This window comes from Colias croceus, chromosome 16 (assembly GCF_905220415.1).
Source record: "Colias croceus chromosome 16, ilColCroc2.1".
In the NCBI taxonomy this organism is placed as follows: domain Eukaryota; kingdom Metazoa; phylum Arthropoda; class Insecta; order Lepidoptera; family Pieridae; genus Colias; species Colias croceus.
This window is the reverse complement of record NC_059552.1, coordinates 9,384,840-9,407,839: the sequence shown is the minus strand read 5'-3', so window position 1 is coordinate 9,407,839 and position 23,000 is coordinate 9,384,840. Positions and strand designations below refer to the sequence as shown.

Genomic DNA, 23,000 nt, shown 5'->3' with positions numbered 1-23,000 from the left:
TATGGCAATAATGAAGGCGTGAATAAACAAATGAGAAAACAATCTGTTCTTTTGGGTAATGAAATAAAAAAAAGTGTTTTATTTGCGCGTGGAAGTAAATAACTACTAAAGGTAGGTATTTGGAAATGAAATATCAAATAAGGAAATACTCATTTAATTCATATAGATCGTAATTCGTAACTATATAAAACACGTATATGTATATACATGTTCTCACTTACCTATAAAACAATTTATATACAAATATTTTTGGTCGAATATAAATATAAAAAATAGATCACATTTTATAATGAACCGACGTTCAATGTACGTAGATAATATTAAAAAATCCTAATCTAGATGAAACATAAATTATATGAAGTTAAATTCTTTATTAAACAAAATAGCATTACTTTCAAACAAAATGAAAATTTTGAAAATTCTATGAATTTATATCAAATTAAAAACAACGAACCCATTTGTATATATGCAGACAAGTGTCTGAGTTCCAAGAATCACGATTCACTCATATTTTGATTAAAAATTAATTTATATACTTATACCTAAGTACGTAGGACAGTAGGTACAGTGGAACTTGGTACCTACAGTGGTAGAACTGAGGGGTCTTGGGTTCGATTCCCAATGGAGACGAAGAAAAAATGTCTCGGTCTGGCAGAATGATCACCTACTTGTCCATAAAGAATAATGGATCAGTAAAACAGATATTAAATGCATAATACATCTGCCCCATACCCCACATGGGGACAAGGGACTTCATTTTTAAGTAGACATAGTTAAATCTCACTCTACAAAAAATCTGAAATAATTCGAATATTTGTATGTTTTTGTTCGAATTAGTACTTAATACTAAGGTATATTCAAAAATACAGTTTATCGTGCAGAAAACTCAATATTAACAGGTTCACAAGCACGTAGTACAAGGTCCATTGTGATTTTTGGTCTGTATCCCTTTACTATCGACTTCAATTTAAAATGGCGGATTATTTCGCTCAGCATGTATTTCATTTCTTGCATTGCGAAGCGTTGACCTGAAAATAATAGCAAATAGATTTAGATTAGTGTGTTTGTATAGTTGTTTGTTTGTACCTACCTACATATTCATTTCGCGTCGTAAAGGAGTCGTATTATCATAATGTGCATCAATAAAGAAATTAGTTTTTATTCACAACTCAACCGAGACGCTTAGAAATGTAATCTACTTGTAAATGTATTAATAAAATATAAAAACTTCTTATTCAACCAAACTCACTGAGTTAGTAATCTCAAATATTCTAATGTTAAACTTAGTCGAATATTAAAAAAAACAGGTGAAATACTTTCACAAATGCTCGTTAATGCCTTTCTAGTTTATCTTAAATGTAACATATACTTATAGGTACATACAGGTTGTAGACAATGGAATCGCCTACGGCTTAACTCGAGCCATGTGATATGAAGGCAATGCAATTTTGCGAACAAAAACTTGAACAGTGGACTTCGTGAGACAATACAGAACGATTTGCCATTTATGCGTGTAAAAAATAAATAAATACATAGGAATTTTCTTAAGGTTATTAATGCTTAAATATGTTTCATAAAATTTATTTTAAACTGTTTTAAACAAAGCTTTGAAGCTGTATTGTTGTAGTTGACTACAAAAATAAAGTTTTCATTCAATAATAAGAAAATAAATGGGCAATTAAATGCCGTTTCATATTTAATTCCAAGCAACCTGTAAACTTTACGGAATATTTCGTAGAATCAAACCATCTCTATTATTCAATTATAATTTCCTAAAATACTCTAAAATGTTAAATAAAATTTAATTTATAAAGAAGTATTACTTTCACCTCTTCATTAACTCTTTTCCCAATTAATGTTAATTATAACATTTTAAGAATTTAATTTTTATTCCTCATTAGACAAATCCTTTAATGAGCCATGAGGTAGCTTTTATAATGAGATAACATTTTAATTTATATTAAATGGTTAAATGAGAGAAATGTTATAAAAGATAAATTTAATTTAGTTATTTTATTGTTGATTTAGGGCCGATTTTTCAATGCTTGGATAAAACTTATCCGTCCAATAAATTATTACACGATAATATTAAAATGTCACGTAAACTGTCAAATACAGGCAATACGTTTTTAAAATGTAGTTCTATACATTATTCGACGAATAAGTTTTAACCAAGGATTGAAAAATCAGCCCTTAAATGCACGAAATAATAATATTATTAATAGAGTAGAGTTAGATTTGAATTATCGACAGGAACGATGAAACACCTTTCGTAAGAAGCAAATCGAAAAGTAAATAGGTAAATGAATACAGTAATGAATGTATGTGTAAGTAATGTGTATAAAACTGGGAAAATTGATTTTGAATATCATGATACACAACAAATTCAGTAGTTTTTAAGCTAATCTTTACTAATATTATAAAGCTGAAGAGTTTTTTTGTTTGAACGCGCTAATCTCAAGAACTACTGGTCCGATTTGAAAAATTCTTTCAATGTTAGATAGCCCATTTATCGAGGAAGGCTATAGGCTATTAATCATCACGCTAAGACCACCAGGAGTGGAGCACTGCGGGTAAAACCGCAGGGCACAGTTAGTAATTTATTAATTACACATTTAATTATGATATGAAAAGTCAAGTTAATTGGTCTATGTAAAGGATTTAAATAATATCTTACCAATACAGTTCCTAGGTCCAGCACTAAAGGGCACATAAGTGAAATGCATTTTATCACCATTCAGGAAACGCTCCGGCTTGAAGAGTTCAGGCTCCGGGAACAAATCCTCGCGTCTCTGGAGATTGTAGAAGTGGACTACCACCTCGGTACCCTCGGGGATTGTTATGTCGTCTAAAACAGAGGAGATAAAGAATAGTTGAAATAAATTAATAATATAATTTCTTGTGTTTATACGCGAGTATCATAGAAAGAAATTAAAGATTTTAAAGGCGATTTATCGCACACTTTACAACGAGCGTGGTCACGGGGAGACTGTCTCCAGACTGTTGATGTAAAAATCCGTTTCTATAATTAAATCCCTTAGTTAAATCCTAATAATATAGTAATGACGTTTGTGAGGATAGATAGATGAGGATAACTACTTGGATTGTATGCAAATACTTGGCTCTCTAGTCTCTTCAAGCTTATTTATCAAATTAACATAACAATGATGATATAGGTATACTAGGTGTAATTGTTGTACTTTGTATTGTTAGCGGAAAATACGTAATTTGTATTAAGGTAAAGAGAATTAATTACTTAAATTACTATCTGTTATTTTTAACCGACTTCAAAAAAAAGGAGGAGGTTATCAATTCGGCCGGTATATTTTTTTTTTTTTTTTTTTTTTTTTTTATGTATGTACACCGATTACTCCGAGGTTTCTGAACCGATTTACGTGATTCTTTTTTTGTTCGATGCGGGATGGTGTCGAATTGGTCCCATAAAAATTTTATTCGGCTAGGCCTAGTAGTTTTTATTTTATGAGCATTTTTGTCTGTACTCGATGACTTAATTTCAATGTAGCAAGTAACTTTGATTCACTTCCCGGTAACCGATTGAGCTGAAATTTTGTGTACGAATGTAAATTGGATAGCGATGAAACATTATCATGACATGGAGCTGATCTGATGATGGAATCGGAAGGTGGCCATAGGAACTCAGTAATATATTGACTCAACTTTATCGAGTTTGGGCTCGTTTGATTCGTGTTGAAAAATACACTAAAAAGTATTAAATAAAAATAACTGCGTTAAAAACAACCGACTTCAAAAACGGAAAAGTAAGAAATAAAAAAGATTTGATATTATTAATTACTACATATTATTTTTATGTGCTATTTACTAAAAAGGTTTGAAGTCGGTGCCAAACACTAAGCACTTAGTATTAAGCCCATGCACCGACATCAAACCTTTTTAGTAAATAGCACATAAAAATAATATGTAGTAATTAATAATATCAAATCTTTTTTATTTCTTACTTTTCCGTTTTTGAAGTCGGTTGTTTTTAACGCAGTTATTTTTATTACGTCATTAATTCCAAAAAATATATACGTTGTTAAAAAATGTAATTACAACCGTTTTCGATACTAATATTTAATTATAATCTATTGAATTTGCAGTTGAAGAAGTAGGTACCTATATTAATTTTGCACGCTTCCTAACTTGATGTAGTGTGCAAGCAGCTATAAGTTTAATTTCAACGAAAAACAATGTGTGCGGGTACTAATAGTGTACACCACGTGTACACACGTAAGAAGTGAAACTTCTTTATGACCTTATTTTTCAAAAAATAATTTACTCTATGCAACTTTACAGAAATACATCGAATCACGCGTGGTAGGGATAAGAAAAAGATGGCGCGTAATGGAAAAATGTCACGCGTAACGAAAAAATGTTACACTAAATTTTTTTCCACTCCCGATAAAGAAGTTTCACTTCAAGAAACGTAAATTTTCAAAGTTTGAAACATTAATTTTATACACTAGTGTTTACTAGAGATATTTTTTTAAGTTCGCTCAATATCAGACTATGAATTATTGACATAATTTTTATTACTTGTCTTGTTTCTTAATTCTATAGCTTCGCTTACAGAAGATAAGATCAAAACACAATTTTTTTTATTAGATTTCTAATAATAGATATATTATCCAAAATTATCACAGTAATTAAAATTATCAAATTTAATTATATTTTCAACAAGATAGTAAGTATCATTATCTAATAAATATATTATACTCAAGTAAAAAACAAATCATTCTTATCAAATAAAAAGAAAAGTTTTTAATTATAGCTATTTTATACTAGCTTACTACCGCGGTATCACCCGCGTAGTTATATTTATATTAAAACTTTCCTTTGTCCTTACTCAGGTCTTAAACTATATTTGTTCTAAATTTCATCCAACACAGGTGGGCTAGTCAGTAGTTAGCTAATGAACTCAAACTCAAATCATAGTTAGCTAATGAACTCAAACTCAAATCAATTTTATCAATTTTCAACTATTATTTTGTAACAAAAGCTATTAGTTACTTTCGCATTTGTAATGTCAGTTAAGATAACCTTACCTAGTTTAAATTCTTCAGTGACCATCCTTCCAATTATTGGTACACTGGGATACAGCCTCAATATCTCTTTAATTACAGCTTCCAGGTACTTCATCTCGGCAAGATCGGATGTGTTGGCGGTCCGTGTTGAATCTCCGAAGATACTCTTGCATTCTTCGTAAATATTTTCCTGAATGTGTGAAATTATTTGTTAATTGAACTGAGATTGAGGACTTTAAATTGAATGTTCTATTACATGATTATGACGTGATTATTGCAATCGAAACCTGGCTAACTGACAGTTTCTATAATGGAGAGTTATGTGATGATCGCTATGACATTTTTAGATATGATCGTGACCTGAATCTTTCTGGCAAGAAAACTGGAGGTGGCGTTATGATCTGCTGTAAAAAATCTATGTTCGCTCAAGAAAAGCCTGTGAAGTCTACCGACGATTGTGAATCGCTATGGGTTACTATACCCTCAAACACTTTGGGATCTGAAAATCGTCGATGCCTTCATATTGGTGCCGTTTACATACCTCCTGATAAAAATCAAGCTAGAACTGTCGCGGCTTTCACCTCATTACTCTCCAACTTCTTACTTGATAACCCGAATGATAATATATTATTACTTGGGGATTTTAACTTTCCGCATGTAAAATGGTCTGAACACGGCTGTACTCAATTGAAAAGGGGTTCAGTGGACTTACAAATGGCTTGTAGCGATTTTTTAGACTTATGTAACCTATCTGGACTGGAACAGTTTAATTTTTTTACCAATATCGCGCACAATACTCTTGATCTAATATTTTGCAATTTTCAAGTCGAGGTCCTTAGAGCTTCACAACCACTCGTACCTGAGGACTCATATCATCCGTGCTTAGAAATCGACACTAGAGATTTAACATTAAAATGCATGAAAAAAGCCTGCAAGCCGCGGTACAACTTCCATCGGTCTAATTTTACTGTGATAAACGATAATTTGTCTAAAACTGACTGGTCTACAATTTTGGTTGGTAATAATATAAACGAAATAGTAGATGTATTTTATCAGAGACTTTATGCTCAAATCACCCTTTTTACACCTAAGACCAAGGGAAAAACAGCACTTAAATTCCCTAACTGGTACAGTAAGCCACTTATTCATGTTGTGCGGGATAAACTAAAGGCTCACAAAAAATGGAAACAGTACGGGAACCCTTTAGATTTTGATGAATTTTGTTTGCTTCGTTCTAGGCAAAAAATGTTGCAAAAGAAATGCTACAAACATTATGTAGATCGCATTCAAGAGTATATACGTAAAGACCCAAAAAGCTTCTGGACGCACATAAAATCACTTAGACAGAATAATAAAGGTTACCCCAATACTATGATCTATATGAATAGCAGCTACAACGACGCGACTGAAGTATGTTCTGCTTTTAGCCAGCATTTCGAAAGCGTTTTTAAAAGCCCTGCTAACTCATATGAAAATTACCTCCTTCCATCGTCTTGCTTGAACAATGAATTGATTTCTCAAATTAAAATAGATGCAATTGAAATTAAACATATTTTAAAAAGTCTCAAAACAAATAAAGGCGCTGGTAGTGATGGAATACCCCCAGTGTTCTTAAAAAAATGTGCTGATTCTTTAAGCTTTCCCTTGTCTATTATTTTTAATTTGTCAGTCAACCGTTATGGAGAGTTTCCTGCCAAGTGGAAAGAGGCACTTATAGTTCCAATACATAAGAGTGGACCAAGAAACCAGATTGTAAACTATAGGCCAATATCTATCCTGAATTCGTTTAGTAAAATTTTCGAGATCGTTATTCATAAACGCATCTCACCACTTGTCTATAAATTTATACCACCTCAACAGCATGGCTTTATGAAAAAACGTTCCACTGTCACTAACCTATCCGTTTTAATCAATTATACTTTTGATGAAATGAACAATGGACGGCAAGTAGACGTAATCTACACGGACTTTGAAAAAGCTTTCGATCGTGTCGATCACATTATTCTTCAAAATAAACTTTACGCACTTGGTATAAGAGGTGACCTACACAGATGGATTTGTTCTTACATAGTAAACAGAACACAGGCGGTAGTTTTGGGTTCTGCTAAGAGTGACTTTGTGGGCATAGTATCTGGGGTACCCCAAGGATCTATTCTCGGGCCATTGCTGTACAATGCCTACTTATTTGATATATTTACCTGCATACAACACGTACGCTACTTAATGTACGCTGATGATAAAAAAATTTACTACGGAATTGAATCCGTCGAACACTGCCGCCTAATTCAAAGTGACTTAGATAGACTAGCAGCATATTATATTAAGAATCGTATAAGTGTAAATGTTAATAAATGCCAAAAAATCACTTTTAGTAGAAAAAAATATCCAATACACTTTGAATATAAAATAAACGATGTTTTGATAAAAGAAGTGAACTGTGTACGTGATCTAGGCGTATCGCTGGATTCAAAATTGATTATGTCGGAACATATTGATATCATTGTAAATAAAGCATATAAACAACTTGGTTTCATAAAGCGATCATGTAAAGATTTTAATAGCATAAATTGTATAAAATCACTATATTCGGCCTATATTCGAAGCATACTCGACTACGCGTCGAGTATTTGGTCTCCCAGCTACGCCGTATACATAGATAGAATAGAATCAATACAAAAAAGGTTTCTCAGGTTTTTAAGTTTTAAAAACTTTACTTATTTTGACAACTATGATGAAGCTTGTGTCCGCTACGAAATAGAGCCGCTAGAAATACGACGTAAACGAAGTGATCTAATGTTGCTTCACGCATTATGGAATAACCACATTGACTGCTCAGACTTGCTTGAATCGATGCAATTGAATGTACCCGGTTTTCGTACGCGTCAGACTAACTTATTTTCCATCCCTAAAGTTAACACTAATTATGCACGAAACGGTGTGTTAAACCGCATTATGCGTGTATACAACGCAGAGTACGCAAGTGCTGACATTTTCCTACTCTCTAAACAACGCTTTGCTAATGAAATATCTAAAATAAATGGTTATTTAAACAAGCACTAGCACACACGCAACACCTACACGCACACACACACACACACACACACAGACACACAGACACACACACACACATACATGCGCTCACACACATTAAGTAACTAAGTTTGTATTGTAGTTATTTTTGTGTTTTTTATTAATATTATTGTATACCTTTCTGGTTTATGGTCTATTCTTAAGAATAATATGTTGTAATCCTTATTGGCAATTTGTTCAATTAATCAACAAAATAGTAAAATCTTATAAAATGTAAAGCTGTTGGATTACCTACCAAAATAAATAAATAAATAAATAAATAAATGAACTGTCTGTATAAATTTAATATCTGAGCAAAAAAATAAATGGTGAAAATTGGCTCTTATTTCTACAAATAATTCGCCCACATTTAATTGAGAAATATCATTATTAACCCGACAAAATGACATGTCCGTTCAATAGCTTTCACGTGAAAGGAGACCAAACATACATACATACATAACAATAACAATAACAATAAACTTTATTTCCAAAAAATAAGATGCACAGAAATTGAAAACCCTTGCTCCCACACCCTGTGTCGCGGGAACAAGTATCTTCCAGTGGTACATTTTATTCCTCATGCTAAGAAAATAAGTACATTACAAATCTTCTACACAAAACAATTTTTTTTATTTTATTATCACTTAATAACAATATAAATTCTTTAAAATATGAAAAGACACACAAACAAACAAACTTTCACATTTATAATATTACTATCTGTGCCCCACAGTTTTACCCGCAGTACTCTGCTCCTGGTCTTAGCGTGATGATGTTAGCCTTATCGATAAATGGGCTATCTAACACTGAAATCATTTTTCAAATCGGACCAGTAGTTCCTGAGATTAGCGCGTTCAAACAAACAAACAAACTCTTCAGCTTTATAATATTAAGTATAGATTAAGATGAGTAAAAAAGATTAGTAAGATATTTTTAATTTATCATGTGATTATTTATCTATTTTCGCATTGATACCCTCGCCAATATTACGTAATCGATTTCCCTATTCATTTTAAGCAATTTTAAAACGGGAACATAAAATGAAATCAATTGTCGTTCAAAGTAATAGCCACGGGATAGATCATTGTTAGCTGTACTAAGATTTTCCTTATTGCTCCCAAGAAACGAATAAAGAAACCTTATAAAAACTTATTTAAGGGGACAAAAGCTTTCTTCTATTCTTTTGTTAAGGGACAGCATTGTTGAAACTGTAATATTTATTTTGTTAAAGGATTTCAATCGAAAACATCACGGGTAAAGATTTCTAATTTAATTTAGACTGAAAATAAATCTTTTCATATACCCTCATATCATCTGAATATATGTTGGGTCTACAAGCAAATACTACCAACGATTCGGACATACTACCACACACACTACACGTAGTTATCTGTGATACTACTGCGGAATTAGTAATAGTAATAATCTCAGGAACTACTGGTCCGATTTGCAAAATTCTTTCGGTGTTAAGATAGCCCATTAATCGAGGAAGGCTATAGGCTATACATAATTTTTTTATTACTTTTGCACTGCGTCTCTTTGTCCACCAGGTTGTCTGGAAGAGATCGCTGTCTGAGCGATAAGACCGCCTGTTGTGCTCTTTTATTAACTAACGTATTGTGTCCTTACCTACTTGTACTTTTCTCTGTGGTGCACAATAAAGTATTTTTGTTTCTTTGTATATCATTACGCTAAGACCAACAGGAGCGGAGCCATGCGGGTAAAACCGCGAAGCACACCTAGTGATCGATAATAATTAAAACAATATTAGTGTTAATATGTATAGGGTATAATTGACAGTTTAAAACGCTCACCTGCACTAAACCAACAAACACACACACACACACACACACACGTTAAAAAAACGCACACAAACACAAATAGACCTACAGAAGTACACAGGCATGGCTTCGTTTGAACACATTCAAAGAACATCGAAATATCATAACCTTTAAAAAATAAAACATAAAATTGTAATATTATGTAAAATAAAACACATGCTATATGTATAATTCCTTATTTACCTGAATATCTTCGTGATCAGCCAACAACATAAGTCCAAATGTCAATGCCATAGCGGTTGTATCGTGACCCTGAAACAAAGGAATATTTTTTTTCTCATAATCGGTTCAAATTTTATATTCAGATTGAATCGTTTTTAAGTATGTTGAAAGATTTTAATGCAAATACTGCTTACCAAGTTACCAACACATCCAAAATATTCTTCATCTAATTTTTAATTTACTAGATACGTACATATTTTTTTTTTTTTTTATATGAAAGAAGGCAAACGAGCATGTGGATCGCCTGATGGTAAGCAATTCCACAGCCCATAGGCATCTACAGACGTGTCCAAAGATGTGTTGCCGACTTTTTGAGGTGGAGGTATATGTCATAGGCGTTCGGGAATATCGCCGAAGGCAGGCTGTTCCACAATTTGGTTGTGCGCGGAATGAAGTGGCGGGTAAATCGCACCGTACTAGAGCGCCAGAGGTCCAAATGGTGAGCGTGAAACTTGGTCTTATGCCGTGCGGTACGGTAGTGGAATTCCGCGGCAGGTATCAGCTCAAACAACTCCTCGTAACTTTATATAGAAAGAAAAAGCTAAATTTTTACCGCGCATGTTTTCATTAACACGTTCACTGCGTAAAAAATAACAATGACTTTCAGCTGGTGCGGTGGCAGTCCAAAAAAGCACCCACTTGACTTTCTTAATGTGCGTGGCAGGCCCTTTCGACACGACAGCTCTGAGAAGTATTAAAGCTCTATTATCTTAGCCAACCCATAAAGTATCTATGATTTTTTTACAGTTTTTAAATCTTGATGACTCACTTGTCTATACATTAATCCCGCCCCTGGATTCTCTTAACAGAAATTGAGAAATTAGCAATCGAAATTGTCAGGCCGACAAGGCCTGATCCCGCACCAAAGTGTAATTTTTATAGTGATGGGATAGTGAAAGAAAATAAAATATCGAGTCATTAAATTATATTTAAATCTTATAAGCACTAAGCCAAACATAGTAGGTAATTGAAAACAAAATTAAATACAATTCTTTTTATATAATTAACTTTAACTATTTAATGTGTTCTTACCACGATATTATTCGTAACCGAGTTATCATGGTCCTACTCCTGTACATGACGAAGTTTTGTTCCACTCGGACTGATGTAAATGTCATTTCTAGAATCAGGGTAGTCATATTTTTTTTTTAGGGAAAATTTCTTCGTCATTTATGTCGTCGCCGAGAATACTTTGGCGTTTATAAATTGCTGGGCGGATTATTTTATTTTCTAAAATTGTGATTTTGCTGGTGGATGGCTTTGGTTCTTGCTTTTGAAATATTTTCCTGTATTTAATTCGTTTAGTCTCTTCGTAATCGTCTTCAGTATCACTGTTACTTACATTTTCTAGCGTTATTTTTTTTACGATGCGCCATTTTGAAGTCGATGAGCGCGCATCCTTCTTTTGACTGCACAACACTACTGGCGGCTCAACGCGTATGCATCTGCACAGTGCGGCAACAGGTCGCTACCGGTCACCCATCGAAACAGGCCCGCTCCCGCACTGAGGTAACATTTTTAAAGTCCTGTGCGGCGGAGGTCGAAAACGACCTGTCGCGTAAGTAAACTGCCTATATTACTACATTTCTTGTCACAATTCGAAAACTATATTTGTCTCTATCATGCTCGTAAAAATGCCCAGAAAACCTGTTCCGCACAAGCGAGAAAGACCTGTTTTTTCCGCGCGCACAGTGATTTGGCACAGCACCAGGCCGATTGTGGGTGACCCGCAGTGAACGTGTTAATTATTAAATATAGTTTTAAATAATTTAAAGGTAACAAGAAGTTATCTAGAATTGAAAAATAAACAATCTCCAAAGTTAATAATAACGGAAATTTAAAGTATACCAAAAATCGAAAATTCTAAGAATTTATTCGTAGCGAAAACTTAACAAAGCAAATTCCAAAGGAAATTCCTGTAATCTATTCTAGTATAATCCTTTTTTACCACGAACCGATAACATTTACCTTATAATCTTTGCATTATTTTTATTAAATTATGTACAAAAAAAAACTACTCAACTAATTTCAAAGTAACCTAGTATGTAGACCAAAATATAATTTAGAGAATTTTAATTTAGTGAGTTTTGATCCTCGTCAATCTATACATCTATACATATAATAAATCTGTAGAAGGGTCAATTCTGTACAATGAAAATATTGAAAAAATAAATAGCAGGGGGTGTTACTGGATCGATACCAAACCCAAATATGTGAATAAAAAAATTTTTGTCTGTCTGTCTGTCTGTCTGTCTGTATGTGAAGGCATCACGTGAAAACTAGCGGTTCGATTTCGATGAAACTTGGTATAATTATACCTTATTATCCTGGGCGTAAAATAGGATACTTTTTATCCTGGAAAAATACGTAGAAAAAAATTAATCTTAATTTTTCAGTTTTATCCATAATAATAATAATAATAAAGGCGTAGGGATGTGACGACCCCATCGCCCCCGGTTGGCATATCTACAATAGATATCCCAACCGTGCAGTCAGTCACCCCGCAGGGCACCTTGTGGCGAGGTGTTGGGGAGTAGCGACCCCGCGGGAACCGAGCGCTCCCGGGGGAGGTCCCTGTCCTCACCTCTGGGCTGTCCCGGTGGCAGTTCGGAGTGAACAATGACGAGGTTCAGGATCCCCCACCTCTGGCTTGCCTTTGTTGGCCGTCCAGAGTGGAGACGCTAGAGCTATATGCTCGGGGGTGGAAGTGTCTAATGGCGTAATAGCGGGGAAACCCGCTCCGGGCCCGCGGGCTCGCGATGGTGAAACCGGTGCCGCACCTCTCTACACCCCCAGCCGTTCAGCTGATGTTGCCCCCTTGTTGCCATTATCGGTAACCTTTTTGGGAGCCCATCGACCGAACTGGCGAGTCACCGTCTGCCATAATTTTCAATTTTTAATATTGAAAAGGCAGACGTCCATAGCCCCCATAGACCCAATATACCAGTCCATCTAACACCCCCTTCCATAACCCAGTTTTATTCATTTCCATTTTTCTGCAATAGTCCTACATTGGCCGCGGACTGCCCAGGGCTGTATCTCTATAGTGCAGCCATGGGCAGGCTGCGGCTGGTGTCCCACAACACATTAAATTCTCTAAAGGGCCTCTGCGTGTTGGACCTGTGTCCCCACGTAAGCCTTCCAAAGGACCGGGTATCATCCTTACGGCGATACCCGTGTATTATGGAGAGATAATAATAATAATAAAAACATTTATTGACAACAAAACACACCACACAGATACAAAAAAAAACAAACATAATTAAAAAAAGAAAACAAAAAAACCAATAGAACTTAAAAACTAATAAAACTTACAAATAAAATAATATAAAAAATCTTATAACTAAACTTAAAAAATATAACTAAAAACAACAACAAAGAACTGCGTGGTAATGTCTTTCATCAAAAGGGACTACTCAGTTAAAAACTGTAGTGCCCCATAGGAACACTAACAGCACTGATTTTCAGGAGCCCCTATCGGTTGCGACGGTTGGAGTTACAGCTTTTTTTTTTTAAATAGATAATATAATATATAACATATATGATGAAATAGTGATAAGTGTGAGATATATATTTATAAGATATTTGTACTAACTACTTATATAATATAAGAATATGAGTATGTGTTATAAAAATATATGTATAGAAAAATAATAAATTAAGAATAATAAATAACTACAATAAGAAGTATGATATAATATACGTAGATAATAGATATACCTATACAGATACAGCGGGACACATCAACGGCACTAAGGCTGGTACAGCGTATTTAATAAATGTTTTTTATATTTAAATCGAAAGTTTGTAATACTTTTTACTTCAGACAGGGGTGGTGGAAGGTTGTTCCAGCACTTAGTGGCGCTGTATGTGAAACCGCCTCTAAATGATGCAGTGTGGTGCATGGGTATTGATAGCTTTATGCTGGCAAATCTGGTTTTGTATTTTAGGTCGCTTCGTTGACCTAACCAAGCTAATTTTTTATATAGATATAATGGTATTTTTTTGTGCATTAAACCAAATAATAAAGTAGCAAAATGTAATTGCCTACGTCCATCCATATTTAAAATATTGGCGTCTTTAGACGTTGTTATTAGACGACGAACGACGACTATAGACGTTGTTCTGTAGAACCGCGAACACACGTTGCGTATTATTATAGCCACATTATAGCCCTAGCCGTATTTGGGTCCAATAGATATTTATAAGATGTCATTGTCAGAGTTACTCAAAATGGAGAAATAAACCATCCACGCGAAGACCGACATCCGCGCGGACGGAGTCGCGGGCGGAAGCTAGTATATATTAAAATTTAAAAATATAACTTCAAAGTAAAATGCAAGCTTTTAAAATCGGGCCACTTCATAAAATCCTCGAAGTTGTAGACTTACAGCTCTTTATTATATAAAATTTTACAGTTTCTATTAAATCGAGCAGAGTTGCGAAGTTTTCAGAACGGGTCAATCATGAACCAAACTAATTTTAGACAAGTTAACTATAGAAAAAATCTTCTTGTGCATAAAGATTTAACAGGTTAATCAAGTTACTCAAGAACTATGGAACTGATTTAAGGGATTTTCAATTTTTTGGACTTGACTTTTTAAAATTAAAAATCAATAAAAACTATCATTTTATTCGACAGTTACAACAGCTTCTTTAATTCAATTATGAATTAGTTCATTTCTACTGACCTCAAACATAAACGTATTTACTTCTTCTCTTATCCCTTCCATGTCTATTTCTCCTTTACTCTCCGCGTCCAACAAGAGGTCCAGCAAAGCCATTCTTCTCTTCCCGCTGCTGGTTTCTTCTTTCTTAGTCTCCGCCCAATTCTTCCTCCTTTCTTCTATTACTCTATCCGTGAATGCAAAGTTCTGTTCTAAAAGTTTTTTGAACTTCTTTCCCATTGAGGATAGGTAGAAAATGAGGTCAGAGTGAAGCCAGAACCTCGATAGCCGGTTCATAACTATAAGCCCTATACCTAGAACTGACTCTTTATACTGGGCTTTGGAGGCATTGTTTTCTGAATTTAAACGAGTGCCCATTGCCGTTTCTGCAAAAAAGTATTTAGGTTAATGCCAGATTCAAATTCCATTTTCAGGAACAGTGAATAATAATATGACAAAAAATGTCGCTGCACGTAGTTAAAATATATTTAACATTCATTGGATTTATGAAACGAAAATAATCAAAAGATGAAAAGCCTGACTACAGAAGAAGAGTGCTTTCTGAGTAAAAGGAACGAACTACTAAATCAAGTCATGTTACACATCGGCTTACCACAGATAGTATAGAGCGTGTAGTCGCTGATAAAGGGCATGACGTTCAGTGTCCGTTCGCCGCGCTGCAGCCGCTCGTGCAGGTCACGAACCATCGCGCGGCCTTCTTCCTCGAACACGCGCGCGAAGTTCTTCAGAATGTCGAAGTGGAACGCGGGTGTGAGGATCTTACGCCGCTTGTGCCATTTTGCACCTTTCGAGAATTAAAATGTTCTTTTAGTAAATTGAATACGAGCATTTAATATGATTATACTAGTACTACCACAATCCAGGAATATTTCTAGTTGTAAGATCGATTGTATACTTTACGCCTCTACAAATGGATTTTGACCGACGATAAAGAGGAAAGGTGTAAAAAAGGAATGACGAATAACTAGAGATTCCAAAATTCATTGTCATCTTCTTATCTTGTGATTTTTTAATTTTATGTATTAAATACAATATTACCCCAAAAGGCTCATAAATGTATAATTTTCATTACTAAATGATTAGCTCTCTCCCAGGTTATATAAGGTGATATAAGCCCCTCGTTGGCAGTGCCCTTTGAAGTAAAGCAATATGCAGGATTAATAACAAGCAAATAATCAAAACTATCGTACCTGTGCTTAAGAGAAGACCTGTTCCAAGCCATGGTTCCATGAATACGTAGGGCCTGTTTTTAGTTATATTCTTCGTGCTAGTCAATATTATCTGAAATAAATGAAGGAAAGTTTGATGGTTTTACGACAGACATTTGGAGGCAAAAAAGTAATTAATTCGTAACTTTGTTTTCAACTTTCACTTTACTTTACCTACATCGTTTGTGGATAAATGGTAGTCTATATTTTTAATCATTATAAAGACTGGCCGAATATATATATATTTTTTATTCTAGATAGGGAAGCGCTTGACCACAATCTCGCCTGATGGAATTATTGGAAAGCTAAGATGCGGTCTAAGATGGTACGCGCTTCCCTAGTAGGTTTCCGGTTCACTTTTCGCTTGAAGACCACCATATTGTACTCGTCGGGGAACACAGATTCAGGAAGCGCGTCCCTTGCGGTTCGGATGAAGAATATGGAATCGAACCGCTCTGGCCTCTGAGCACATGGAACGTTCACCATATGGCGATGCCTAGAATCTGTGCGCCTCGACGATCGATAGAAGGAATTTTAAAGTAATAATTTTCTTTCAAATTCTTTCTTTATAATAACTTTCCAAATGTTGATTATAAGTATTTATAATTTACTTACCTCTATATCCTTCGGGTTGTATAAATGTAAAATATAACGATTAAATACTTTTATACAAACTCGATTGCCATATTCCTTGGGAAAATCCGTTACTATTTTGAATAGTTCACCTGAAATGAACGGGATTAATTTTAAATTATAATATGAGGAAATAAAACCTGAAATAATGGCCAAATTAAACCAACGTGGGAATCAATTTAAAAAATACGGTTCCCTAAAGCTATTAAAATCATTTTTTTTTTAATCAAATTAAAATTGTCTCAAAGTAAATTGTCTTTATAGAACCCTTATAGGTAATATGATGCAAAAATACCAAAAAGTATATAAATATCGTTTACTAGGTTTAACAGTAAAGTGTACAACTTATGTACAGCAAAGTTTTAAAAATAATAATGGTCTTACTTTGCGAATGTCCAATGAAACGAAAAGCACATCCCACTAGCGGCAATCTCGGAGGTCCGGGGAGCTTCGCGATCTCCAAGAAATTGGACTTTAACCAATAATTCCTTATGAGATATATGAGAAGGCAGGCAATAGCGATCTGCCACAACATCTTGAAACCTGAAACAAAATTATCATCAAAAACATAATCTATACTAATCTTACTAATATTATAAAGCTGAAGAGTTTGTTTGTTTGAACGCGCTTATCTCAGGAACTGCTGGTCCGATTTTAAAAGTTATTTCGGCGTTAGATAGCCCATTTATCGAGTAAGGCTGTAAGGTATCATCATCACGCTAAGACTAACAGGAGCGGAGCAATGCGGGTGAAACCGCGGAGCACAGTTGGTTTTATATATACATAGTTTATAAATGTAGTAGTTTCTCTAGGCTCTATTGAAATAGAGTTGGTAGTAGAGATTTTGCTAATAAGTCGCGCTCTCTCTCTACTTTTTTTCTTGTTCTTTTTTATATCTGTGTGTATTAAAGCATTTTATTGCATTTAATTAGGTAGTGCTTATGTTTTTTATTGGATCTTATACTGAATGGATTTATAAGAAGTGCATGTAATCTCCTTTAAATCTTTTATGTACGTTTTAAATTTTATTGACACTGGATATTTGAAAATTACCACGGAACTTTAGCGATTAATTTTTGTTTACGACTTTTTGTCAATCATGTTTTTATTTAATTACATTTTTCTCACAATACTTCCTAGAAGTATTTTATCATACTCCCACGCTTAGATAATCAACATGCTTTGTTTATTACACATAATTCAGCTAATTATATAGACGTTATAAAATATCAAGGACTGTATTTTTCTTGATGTACCTAAGTATAAAAACACTAGCTGCTCCGCGCGGTTTCACCCCCGTGGCTCCACTCCTGTTGCCCGTAGCGTGATGAAATATAGCCTGTAACCTTCCTCGATAAATGGGCTATCTAACACCGAAAAAATGTTTCAAATCGGACCAGTAGTTCCCGAGATTAGTGCGTTCAAACAAACAAACAAACAAACAAACTCTTCAGCTTTATAATATTAGTATAGATAATGCTTCAATATTGCGAATTTCGATGACAATATAAAACAACTTTATGCTAAATTACGATGTGCTTTTATTACAAAATAAACCTTATTACATTTTATATAGAACTTTATTTGCAGTGGACAAATTAAAGGCAATTTTTTTAATGCTATTTCGTTCACGGGGTTTTGTAATCATTGAGTTACTATGTACTAGTACGTACATAGTAACTCAATGATTAAGTTTGTTTTTTTTTTATTTCTATCCTACTATATCTATCTATCTACTAGTCTACTAATATTGTAAATGCGAAAGTTTGTGAGGATGGATGTATGTGTATGTGTGTTTGTTACTCTTTCACGCAAATTGTGAAAGAGTAACAACGAAGTTAATGGTGAACAATTGGAGCAAGTACAGTTAGCAAGAAACCTCGGCTTGCTAATGGACTCATCACTAAACTTTGAAGACCACATAGCTGAAGTAGCACGAAACTGCTTCTACCGCCTAAAAATTATCTATAAGATTAGAAATTACATAAATGAGCCGCTGCGTATCCAGCTTTGTAACTCACTCGTGCTATCAAAACTTAATTACTGCGATGTTGTTTATGATGGCTGTTGTTTGGCAAGAAGTAAGAGTCTCATTCAAAGGATCCAGAATGCCTGTGCGCGCTACTGTTTCCAGATCCCACCTCGCACGCATGTTACGCCTTTCTTAAATAAAGCAGGAATACTAAAAATGTCTGCATGTAGACAGCTCCATCTTTATATTCTCCTGCATGGTGTAATAAATCACCGTACACCGCCTTACCTCCATCAAAAATTAACTTGGTCACAAAGTCAAAAGCTCAACAAATCAAGGTCTTTCTCTTGTGTGTTTCAAATCCCTAAGTATAAAACAGCGGCATTTAGAGGAAGCTTTAAATATCGGGCTAGTAAGTGCTGGAACGACCTCCCTCCTCCTGTACGCGACTCAAGATGTCTTGGCACTTTTAGGGCAAGGCTAAAAAACTATTTACTAAAAAAACAAAAGGAACTGTGTCCAGCGGATTAGATTATTATTTTTATTATTTTTTTTGTGTTGTATAATTATTTAAATATTTTAAAAAGATTTCTTTCGCCCGATGTACGAATTGATTGGCTGAATAATGAGGTGACGCTGTATCATGGATGTATCTCACCAGTAGGAACGTAATAATAAATCCATTCCTTTAGTTTTAGTTTTAGATTCATTTTTCTATTTTTTATTTTGTATTAAATATTTTATTGATACAAATAACCTGTTTTACCTGTTTTCCTGAAAATATAATATGTTTGTTTTAGGAGAACCGCTATGTTTGTTATGGTACCGTGTATTTATTAATTTTTTACATGTTTTTTTTTTGTCGTATGACATTTGTGGCCACAACAGGTTATGGCTGAAAAACAGCGGTGAAAGCAGTGGCCTTTTGGTCATTGTTTTCTCCATATGCTGAGTCCATACCCTTTTCGTGGTGATTCTTTTATTTTTTATCTGTATTTTTTTATTTTATTTTTTTTTGTATGTATATCTTGTTTTACCACGAATAAATGAATTCTATTCTATTCTATTCTATTCTATTCTATTCAAATACTACAGAACCGATTACTATGAAATTTAGCACACATACAGAGGGTTACTTAGATTAACACATAGGATAGGTTTTATCCCGAAAATCTCACGGGAGCGGGAACTATGCGGGTTTTTCTTTGAAAACGCGGGAGTAGCCGCGGGCGGAGAGCTAGTGCAGATTAAAAAGACATGTAGGAAACACATACAGATAGACGAATAATTATAAATTTATTGAATGTTTTCTAGAAATCTTTGACACAATTGAACAATTGAACTAAACAAACGACGGTCTCGAAAATGCTGGAGATTCCGTATTTCTTAACCTCTATTGTATATTAAGGTTAATGATACAAGTTTTTCAATCCATTCTTTAGATTCTTTTTCGATAAGAAATCCTTACCTAATTGCTTGTATTTGATTTATTAGGTCCTTTTCAACCAACTTTGATTGTCAACTCGACCAAAGTTTTGTTTGCCGGGTTACCCGAGAGCTTTCCACTAGCTAAACCAATTTTGATGATTATTTTTCATTTGAAAACTAATTTCGGTTGGTGCCATTTACATTTTGTCCAGCTCTTTAGGTACCTAGTATAAGTTCGTATCAAAGTAAATCTTTGTAGACAAAAGTTTTATTTTAATATTCAAAGAGTGTCAATAGATATATTATCTATTAATTGAAGTGGTTAATTTTATTAGCTCTTATTAATAACCTGTTTATAAATAAACACTCTATAGATAAAATAATATTCCAGTATTACATAGTAATAGATATAGATAGTTTTATATTATCTGTGCAATAGGTATAGATAGTATAGATAGTTTTATATTATCTGTAGTAATAGTGTATTTGTTTAACAATAAATAAACATGTTTAATATATATGTATCTGTAAAGTCTTGAATACTGATAAGCGAAGTACAAACAATGAGATACGACATTATCTAAGTAGGTAATTCGATTATTTCATATTCTCTATTTCGAGCGCAGGTAAATGAAACAATTTTGCAGATATTCAGAATTGATTGTATATTATTTATTTCTTTAAATAATATCACAATCAAAATTGATTGTATTTATTTCTTTAAATAATATCACAGATATCTTTTATAACATAGCGTACTATTCAGAAGTTGATACACATTGATATACACAATTTATTTTAGGCTAAAGTCGTAAAAGTACTCGCAAAAAAGATAACCGGTATTCAAAAACCGGTTAATTTTGGAATTGAGAAATTATAAATTCAGGAGCAAATTTCCTATATAAGTTGACTTCAGAAAAGGAGGAGGTTATCAATTCGGCCGGTATGTTTTTTTTATGTATGTACACCGATTACTCCAAGGTTTCTGAACCAATTTACGTGATTCTTGATTGATTGATTCTACTTATATCAAACTACAAAACTTCTTTCAATCATATTTATGATTAACAGACAACAGAAAGTATTAAATTTTTTAGGTAGGTACACTAAGTTTTCATGAAGATAAAAACCGCCTTTTCAAAAATTATATCAAATTAATTATGATATAAAATTGTATTAATTATTTGATCAAATATTTAGATAAGAAAGAGGATATTAATAATTGAACTCTCTAATCATAATTATGTTTTACTAGCTTTACGAATTACGCCAGAGGCTTCGCCCGTGTAGGCAAAGAAAAACCCGCATAGTTCCCGTTACCGTGGCATTTTCGGTATAAAACTTATCTTATGTCCTTCCTCAGGTCTCTGGCTATCTGTGTACCAAATTTAAAGGATATCCATATCGCACTTCTTGAGTTTAGCCCGGACATACATACAGACAAACAGACAAAAATTCTAAAAACTGTATTTTTTTGGTTTCGGTATCTATTGTAGATCACTCCAAGTTACTTTAAAAAAAATATTCAATGTACAATTTTGATTTTCCTACTATTTTATTATATTTGGAATAAAATATTATTATGATGAGTATCTTATCTAATCATGCAAAACAAAAAAGAGCAAAACACAACAAAAAAATATATAGAATATGTTAATATTTCCATAATATTAAGTTATAACGTAGGAGGAACAATAGGTACCTATTATTATTATTATACATATCATAAAAACAAAAGGGATTAAACCGGTTGGGCAAATGAAAAAAAATCTAAGTTGTCGTTGTAAACAACGTTTTCCACTATTATTTGAATTTATAAATCTATCCATACCTAACATTTATTTCTCTCAATAATTACTTATTGTGACACCAATTTTGGAGGTAACATTTTTATCCCGGTATCAAAAAAAATGTTGTGTGGTTTTATGCAACCACGGTAAAAGTGAAACTTTTTTTCACACTATAGACATTTAACTAAAAATTATCGTATTTGTACGATAATTATCGTACGTATCGTGCGTCACGCGACATGCGCTACACAGACCAAAAAGTTTGAGACGATGTAATAAAAGTTTCACTTTAATAAACACACATTAAAACTTCAAAAAGTTAATAGCAACAAAAGTCATGTAAGTCTCACGTATTGTTATTTATTTATAAATAAAAAATCGCTGTCAATCTAATCTGTACTTTACGACTAAATTATTATCAAAACAATGACCTTGATACACCGGCCGATAACTTTAAATATAATAAATAAAAACACAACTTACCCAAATGAAAAAAAACACGTAACTTTTTAATTCACTTTTCACATAACAATACCACAGATTATATTTAAATCGAAATTAAAAACATTAACTGTCAAAATACGTGTATGGTTGATTGCATAATTCATCATACTGACCTTACGCTTGAGTATTATATACTGGGTCTGCTTATCTGTATATATTATGTATGTGTTGCGGCTAAACTGGTTCACGTTTGAGATATATAAAAATGTCCAGGCGTAATTTTCTGATCTAACTATGTATAGAAACTTTGATAATTTTTCGAGGTTCTTATTACCTCAATACAGAACATAATATAATATTCCATTTTACGGAAAATTTTGAATGATCCAGAAATTAAAAATAATAATATATAAAGTGTGATTAAACCTATAACTTATTATAGCATCATTTAAAAACATTATTTAAACAAAAAACTAATCGATTCATTGGTTCATGTAATTGCAAATGTAATTTATATTTATTAACTATTTTTCACTACGCAAACCTTGTAATACAACCTATATCTCTTGATTATATAACATTTAAAACCTCCCCTTCACTATTTTAACTGCGATTTCTACCATCGAAACTGGATTGTATACTTATTTCTATATTTTTCAT

At 33.4% G+C, this 23,000-nt stretch overlaps 1 protein-coding gene across 1 annotated transcript; it reads right to left on the bottom strand.

Moving 5' to 3' along the window:
* Window positions 1-138: 138 nt before the first annotated feature.
* LOC123698458 (cytochrome P450 4C1-like) lies at window positions 139-22,519 on the bottom strand. The gene is made up of 10 exons (XM_045645092.1): window positions 22,380-22,519; window positions 17,091-17,249; window positions 16,689-16,798; window positions 16,056-16,146; window positions 15,458-15,649; window positions 14,869-15,230; window positions 10,139-10,207; window positions 5,064-5,232; window positions 2,678-2,848; window positions 139-1,028 (listed from the first exon to the last, which is right to left on the bottom strand). Exons 2-10 carry the CDS (start codon window positions 17,239-17,241, stop codon window positions 871-873), a joined length of 1,473 nt encoding a protein of 490 aa, XP_045501048.1. The 5' UTR covers window positions 17,242-17,249; window positions 22,380-22,519; the 3' UTR covers window positions 139-870.
* Window positions 22,520-23,000: the final 481 nt, after the last annotated feature.